General features: G+C 36.4%; 1 protein-coding gene across 1 annotated transcript; it reads left to right on the forward strand.

Annotated features, from left to right (window-relative positions):
• The first annotated feature begins 1014 nt into the window (after nucleotides 1–1014).
• Nucleotides 1015–7173, forward strand: LOC106882781 (uncharacterized). Its single transcript, XM_014933565.2, has 4 exons — nucleotides 1015–1105; nucleotides 2106–2189; nucleotides 5248–5574; nucleotides 7017–7173. The coding sequence occupies exons 2-4, from the start codon at nucleotides 2172–2174 to the stop codon at nucleotides 7053–7055; spliced, it is 384 nt and encodes a 127-aa protein (XP_014789051.1). The 5' UTR covers nucleotides 1015–1105; nucleotides 2106–2171; the 3' UTR covers nucleotides 7056–7173.
• Nucleotides 7174–8910: the final 1737 nt, after the last annotated feature.

The following is an 8910-nucleotide window of genomic DNA, read 5'->3' on the forward strand; positions in this document are numbered from 1 at the left end:
AGAAACCTTTGAGAACCCAAGTTCTTTTGTCACAATGTTGTCTGTACTCTCAGTTGAGATGCCCAGTCTCTCGGCTATCAGACGACATAATATTCGGCGATCTTGCATTATCATACCAAGAGCAAGGTCAATGTTGTCCTCGGTGGTGGCAGTTGGAGGTCTCCTTGGTCTGAGATCATCTTCCACACTCTCCCTGCCACGCTTGAATTCATTTACCCAGCGTTTGACTGTTGCATATGAAGGAGCATTGTCTGTTAAGGTTCTCACCATATCTTCATGGATTTCTGATGAAGTCATGCCTTTCAAATGAAGGTACTTTATGACAGCACGATACTCAGTTTTCTCCATTTTCCTTGTAAACTCGAAGCTTGTTTATTCAAAAATCTGCAACAAAAAAAATTAAAATATCAGAATCATGAAAATGAGCAAGAATACTCCGAAAAGACTGTACTTACCAGGAAAAATTGTTTCAACAATAAAGCACCCTTGTTTCTAGGTTAGGCTCAAAACTTTTCATACACCTATCGTAATACAAACTGTTACACTGGCAACCAACCAACTTCATTACCGTTACACACACACACACACACACACACACACACACACACATATATATATATATATATATATACATACATACATACATATATATATATATATATATATATATATACATATAAATATATCTATGTATGTATATATATATGCATGTATATATATATGCATGTATATATATATATATATATATATGTATGTATGTATAACATACATATATACATGCATACACACACACACACGAAAGAGGGAAGCAAATTAGTCTCAACCGGGAATCGAAACTGTTTCAAGGATATAGCAATTAATGGCACTTGAATTTTTTTTTTATTATTTCACAACAATTTTGACAGTGGTACGTCAATGTAAATAGAATTGCTTTTCATTCACCTACAGAAAAATGGTTTCATCTTTGGAAGTGCTAAACAAGCTTACAATATAAATAGTCGTTTTCGTTACATCGAAGTGTTTTTAATTGCCAGACGCATACACCATATATCCTGTTGTCTGTTTTTATATTACTTACTTTTCCAGATTTACGTTGACGACTGAGGTAAAAGATAATTTCTTTCTTTAAATACGAAACTTCATTCTTTTCAAACATTAACCTGCATCTCTTCAAATTAAACAGCATATATATTTTCTCCATGCGGCTAGCGCGGTTGCTGGACTTCGAGAACTTAGAAATATATTAAGGTTACCTTTTTTTTGTTTTTATCTCGCGAATATTTATTGTAAAATGGCTGTATGAAACTCTAGAAATTAACTTCTCTGACAATATTTCAAAATCCCGAGCGAATTAACTTTTTGTTAAGCTACTGTCAGTCGGCTTAGGGAACTCCTCAAAGGTTGAGACCTGCTACTGACTCCATGCAAACCAGAACTACCCGTTCCGTGGTCAGCGACTAAACTGACTCCTCGATTTGAGTAGCTTGATACGCTTGTGTGGAGGCTGTCTAGACACCCAGCAGAGTTAATTTCAAGACCTGTGAAAGGGTGAACGGGCGCCTTGTGGGCTAACGGCCGTTCAACTAGGTAAGACATTGGAGAACCACCCTACTATCTCTGCCAAGAAGACCCTGCGTGAAAGTCGGAACGAAGTAACGCTATGGCTTCATCCAATGGCAGAACTCTCGCGTAAGATTCGGAGGCTTTCGTACCAGAGGTGTCGTTTTGTTTTGTGTCTTTGAGTTACTGGCAGTGTAACTGACGTGCATTGCATTTTTTTATACTTTAAAGTTGCATTCCATTCCTCTGAGCCTTAAATGACTCTGTAAATCAATGGTGGTGTCAGCTCACGTTTACCTAACTACTATTCACATCGTTACTTTGTCTTTTGCTTATGGCCATTAGTTGTCACTATGCTTTAGTTTTTTTTTTCTTTCTCAGTCGTTTTCCATTTCGAAGTATTTTCATAGTAAACCCCCACTTTTTCCCCTATCCATTTTCCTTTCCCCCACTAAAACGCATTTAAATATTTCACGTTAAATTACCGGTCAATATTGTTATTGAAAACCTGGAATAAAACAATGTCATTCTTTCTGCATTTGTAGCCCTGAAGAAAACGAAATTTTATTAGCGAGTATTGCGTGCTAACATATTCAGTTTTCCCAATAAACATGGCTTCTGGATTTTCGGTTAGTATTAATTCTGAAATATTTTCTTTGACTGTACAATGGGTGAAAAGATACGGTACATACAAGATACCACAGCAGAGATCGAAATGAAGACTAAAATATAATTTTAAGTTTTTATCGTGTGCTTAAAATCTGCATATCAATTGCTGACGTATTTCATTTTTTTCAATATCAGTTAAAATATTCAAGCATGTGCAAAATTGAGTTTTCACACATTCATTGCAGAGTGGAATTTTTTCATCTGGCTTTTTATTTATTTTTTTTTTTTGCACCCTCCTTCCATTTAAGAGCTCTTTTTTTTTTTTTTTTTTTTTTTTTTTTTTTTACCATTAAAGATTTACTCTAAACTTTTGACATTCTTTTTTAATTTAAAGAAAATCTGAAACTAAAGGTTGTAAAGATTTACAGCTGCAACAGTTAATCGTATGTAATAGGTTTTGATCTTTCGTCGTAAAACTTCGATATTTGTCAATCTTAACCAGACTTCAGTGATCCAGATGCAATACATAGTCTCGCATCCGGGCCTCTCCTTTGTGTGTGCATATACATACGGCGGGCGTCTTTCGGTTTCCGTCAACCAAGTCCACTCAAGCTTTGATCAGCGAGAGGCTCTGGGAAGATACTTACTTCCCAACCACATGGTTCCTTGGGCAAGCTTCCAGCAACACAGCCACGCCCGAGCCTAAGTTTCATATGACTTATATACACCTTTTAGCATTTTACTAGATTGCTACAATGGACCTTTAAAAGAGGGAGCAGTGCGCGTCTTAATTGTTAGAAGTTCCTGACATGTTGTCAAGCTTAGGACGTCGGATTCAAGGAACTGAGTTTATCTCCATAGAATTTTAACTACGTTAGTTGAGAGCTTAGTATGAATCGAAGCCTAAACTAATAATTGAATTTTGTTTAAAGTGAACCAATATGTCGCTCACTTTAGAGTATTTTTTAATGTATCTGAAGTGCTTTATAAAATCTTAACTGAAAAAGTTTCTATCGATCACTGGATTTTAGAAACTGAATTCATTTTGAGAATTGTTTCTGTTCTTACTCTAAGAACACATTTAACTGGGCGGGGTATATAATCACGTGATCACCCAGCCTATTGGATGTTAGACATCGCTTGTCACAATGCACTTTGCATCGCTTAAGCTTTCCAGCGATGCCACCCCGCTGGCTAGGTGAGCAGACAAGAGTCTCTCTGATCGGAAGGCCAGTCTGTGACAGGGTTGCTCATTTACATCTAGGCGGACTGGAGCAACGTGAAATGAAGCGTTTTTCCCAAGAGCACAATACGCACGCCACTCGCTCTGGGAATCGAACCCACGATTGTCACTCACTCGCTCGCTCGACTTCAAGAAGTAATCATTTGGATTCGTTAACTCAAACCAGTTGGACACCCAATTTGTAGAATAATTCGTTGATGCAATAATACCGCGTTCGGAATAGAATTGGTTTCCTTGAATTGTATGAGCATGCACTTGTGTTCCTACACTATATACAGTTTGTGTATTACAGGTTTTGTGTTGAAATAAAATTTTCCTGTATCACGATTACTGTTCCTGTTAACAATGACAGCGATACATTCAGCGAGAAGCAGCCCATATTTGGTGACTGGAGTTGAAGCTGTTCGATGTTTTTTTTTTCTTCTCCTAATGACGTCATTATATCAAATCAGTTCAAACTTCTCAAAATAAACATATGCTTAATCTGAAAGTTTAACTATTACATAGTCCAAATTGTTACCTAATATACTGTGTTTATATTTTGAATTATATTTATACATCGGATGGAGCTTCAAAATTGTTTTCAGTTGCAGTGAACCATTAAAAGTTTTGAAGAGAAATTAAAACCTAAAGAGATGCGTACATACTTGACACATCTGACAGTTTCCTAGTGGCAGTCAAAATTACCTGCGTTTTCTTACTAGATCATAGTTTAGATTTTAACTCTTCAGTTTTGGTACCTTCAAATGAGGCATGTTTTCTTTGAATTATGCTGTTTGTATGCAAATGTATTTGTGTATACGTTATGCTCATAGCCAGTTAATGATACTGAACGGTTTCATGCTAATAAATTAGAATTGAGGTAAATTGGCAATCATCGGACATAACTGAATGGAAAAGTATGGCTTGCGCTGTTTGTTACAAGAACTTATTTTATATGAAATAGTTTTGTGCTTGGATACATGTCTTTATGTAATATCACTGTAACTCTGATCTGGAAGATATCGGTGAATCGCTCGATAGGTGGTCTACATAAGTAGAATTGATTTATACGACGCACTTAGTCAACCATATCTTAATGGCAGTATTTTAAAAACCAACATTTAGAATATTCATATATACCTATAGAATTATAATTCGCCGATTCAGCTGTAATTATTTCGGAATAGTCTTGGTCGTCTTGAATCAAGTTGAATATCTAATGGATAATTTAGACGCATGCGTGTGATATATCTGTGATCAGTCTGTGGCACCGCCTTCATGTGTTTAGTCTAACACATCTGCTCCAGTTAAGCCCAACGCATCTGCCCCAGTTTAGCCCGGTAATTATTCTGCCAGCTGCTTTTGACCTGGTGCATGTTAAGACAATATAATCAATAGTGGGTGACAGCTACACTTTTAGATGTAATCGGTATGTTATAACATTAATGGGTGGGAAAATATTGGAAATGATAGATTAGCATACAAAACCTATCGAACGGGCCATATTCCTTTGAACTACATTGCAACTAGAACAGGTTTTATATACTCAGTCTTGTCGAGACTATTCAGAAACTTGAGAAAAACTTACTATAAAAGCTGGCGGTAAAATTTCTCAGATTTACCAACCATTAATATTCCTACTCATTGAAGTTATAAAGATATTTAACTGCTCCCCCTCCATATTTTCCCTCGTTCCAGCTTTTTCTTATTTTTGGTTTCCTTCTGTATAAAGCTTGCATCCCTTCAGTCTGTTATGGTCTACAAGCTTGACACCAACGTTCAAATAGATTAAATATGTGCATATTATATTTAATGTATGCCTCCTTTGAGTTTTTGTGTATTGTTTCTTTCAGGTTAAGATATATCGTTCCTCCGGCACGAGTCGAAATACTCGAAGTGATGGGTCAACGAAGTCTGTCACATCTCATTCCAAGACCGTTTATATAGGATTCTTGACAGAAAGTTCACGGAACACTCCAATGATCAAATCCCGTTATGACCCTTCCCGTCATAGTAGCAAGGAGGAGACACAGCCCAGCATTATCCCATTTATTTACAATGGTGGCGGGGACAATATCTGTTCAATCTGCCGTGACAATTTTCGCATAGGCGAAAATGTTGAAATTCTCTCTGCTTGTTTGCATAAATACCACCCATCTTGCCTCGCTGAATGGTTAAAAGTAAGCAATCGTTTTGTTAATCATTTTATTCATCTGGTGAACTGTTAATATGTAGGGCTGCTTCAAGTGCTTGAGGTTTCGAGAGTCGAGGACATAGTCTAGTGAATGAGGATGTTATTGGGGGGTTTACAAGATTCAAACAACGAATCTGTAATTTTTGTTTAAAAGATCAGTATTTATCGTGGTAGTGTTGGGTAGAATTTTTCGTGTCACTGGTTGGTTAGAAATAAAGCAGTTTCTGTCAAATAACGTCATGAAGGTAGTTTGATTCCCAGTACAATGTTTGATGAGGTATTAAAATTGGGTCTAATACCGTCACATTTTAAATTGCAAAGGTTGCATCCAGGCTTGACAAGAAAATTTAATTCTGTAATACCCCTTGGGCTACTAATGTTATCATTGGTTAAGAGGCTGCAGTTTTGGGCAAGTGATCACACGATATTCCCATGTTTATTTCAAAGAACTTACATATTTACTCTTTTGCTCCTTTACTTGTTTCAGTCATTTGACAGCGGTCATGCTGGAGCATCGCCTTTCGAGCAAATCGACCCCGGGATTTATTCTTTGTAAGCCTAGTACTTATTCTATCGGTCTCTTTTGCCGAACCGCTAAGTGACGGGGACATAAACACACCAGCATCGGTTGTCGAGCAATGCTAGGGGGACATACACTATATATAGTGTGTGTGTGTGTGTATGTATATATACACACGACGAGCTTCTTTCAGTTTCCGTCTACTAAATCCACTCGCAAGACTTCGGTCGACTCGAGGCTATAGTAGACACTTGCCCAAAATGCCACGCAGTGGGACTGAACCCTGAACCATGTGGTTGGTAAGCAAGCTACTTACCATAGGTATTCCTACGCCTATGATTTACAAATTATTTTTAAATTTAAAAACATTTCTGTGGCGACGTAATACTCAAATCTCTACAATATGCAAGATGGATTGTTCTGGTCTGACAAATCCATAAGCATAATAGAACATAGCAGATTATTATATAGACATTAAAACAAAAGAATTAACTTTCTCGAGCATTTAAAAACTTCATATAAGGACAGATAGGAGCGCACTTCATTGAATACTAACAATGTTCCGCGTGAAATCTGTTGACTTTACTGTGAGGTTCACTTTGCCAACCGTTTTATAAATTTGGACTAGACTTCTAGAAAGTTTAAAATCTTGACTGGAAGCCTACATCAATTTAGCTAATGTCTGCCGCCATTGACTGATATAGCCAATATCTATTGGGTGGTAAACATTTACTTGGGCATTCTGCTCTCTCAAGGCCGTTTATTTCTTTTACGGCATTATAATTAGGCTTTAGTTCTGAACTGGAAATGTGAGCTAGGTGGTTTGAATCGAGGCAGAAACCTGTAACAATCTCAATCATCTGGATGATTCATAACAAATTAACGTAATTTTTTTTTTTTCTTTTCAGAAGAAACGCAACTGTCCAACTTGCCGATGGAAATGTTAATTTTGAACACTTGCGGAATATTACACATTTTGATTCTCATTAACTTTTTACGATTTTGTTTTCGATGCTTTGTTGTAAATATTTTAAAATTTTCGAAATAAATCTCTTTTAATTCTAATTAACATTTTAGTTATTAATACCAACAAACGCTGTATTTTTACCAAAATGGTTGTATTTGTCCCCACTTAAAAGTGAATGTTAGAATACAAAGGACTGCGATAATGACCAGAATAGAACCTTTCGTATGAATTTGTGATGCATATAAACACGTTAATATCTCCAGCGGGAGATAATTTTCCGTCATCGCCGCCGGGACTACAACATCACGTGAGTGAGGCCTTTTCTCCTTGTCGATAGACGCCCGAAATTTGGAGGTTGCGACTTCACCGCCAACACCATACATAGTCACAGTGCCTAATCACATTAGTGTCACAAATAGCCAGTGAGCTTATTAAAAAGTGAGTTTGCTGTCAATGTTTTATAAATATTCTAAAATTTTCGAAACAATCTTCTAGTAATGAAAACATAATAGCGACAGAAGCTGTATTACCAAGAGGTAAGTTATCCCCACTTAAAAGTAGATGTTAGAACAAAATTCTGCGATAGTAATTACTTACAGAACCTCTTGGATTTTGTTCACAAGGATTCTAAGTCTCGAATATCTAAATGATTTATTTGGGGAGTGAAGATATCACGATTGAAAGCTTTCTATTAGAAACTACACTACCCGTGACCCGTCGGGTTACCGGGAAACTGTTTCCCAGCAAGGATTTCTTTTTTCAAAGTTATTTCGCATTCTTTCAAGAAATGATGCATCGAAATTACGTGGGAACTGCTCTTTTCTCCAGAAAATGATTTGGCTGCTATTGCTTGCACGCCCTGCTACCATGTAACAGGTATATCGGGTCATTTATCGCAAATAGCTGTTATGTGCTAGTCGGGCGTGCTAGAAATATCAGCCAAGTATTTGGATGTGAGATACGTTGAACGCACTTGAAAAAAACCTATGGAAAAAAATTTCATACAGAGGTTACGAACGGGTCTTTTACGAAATATTTATCGTATTTTTTTAGTCATTTTCACTTTAAAATATTTTAGTCTGCCAAAAATTTTGTAATGGTATTCACTTGAAAATAATTTAAAAACCAATGTTTAAAGAAAGTTAAGATATAAATACTTACTGTACAAACAACTTACATTTTTGAAATCAGATTCACTTAAAAATACTTCTATATGATTAAAATATTGACAACACACTACCACTTTATCGTGTTAATACTGTATAAATCTGAGATTTAGAAATGTATTTCTATTTTCGGAATCAGTGAATGTATTTCACTTGAGTTGTTTAGAGGCAGATAGGCATCGACAGCTAGCAAGCCACGCTACTCCAGACTGATGACGAGCAATGACTCAAACTAGTCTCTATATGCTGGCTTTGCTGGGTAGAGGCGCTTATCTACCCCTTTGTAAACATAAGGACACAAGAAATGTGTCAAGGCCAAGAGGAAGCGGTGCTTCCTAGGGCTAAATAGCAGTAGTATTCTTTCCTTTCATGGGACTGTCATTAAGTTGACAACATACCACCATTTTATCGTGTTACTACTGTATAAATCACTCATAGTTATAAATGTTTTGATTAAAATATTTAACAAAAGCGAAAATGAAAATATTTACTGTATATATATATATATATATATAAAAAAAAAAAAGTCGTTGTCTAATCGCAAGGTAAGTTCTTACCTTTCAGAAAAAAATATCCCATTATGTACAGTTTTGAGTATTTATACCCCGAAAACACCTATCTCTATCAGTTGTCCGATTTACGCGAAACTTGTTTTATTCGGTTCGTATT

This window comes from Octopus bimaculoides, chromosome 1 (assembly GCF_001194135.2).
Source record: "Octopus bimaculoides isolate UCB-OBI-ISO-001 chromosome 1, ASM119413v2, whole genome shotgun sequence".
Classification (NCBI taxonomy): domain Eukaryota; kingdom Metazoa; phylum Mollusca; class Cephalopoda; order Octopoda; family Octopodidae; genus Octopus; species Octopus bimaculoides.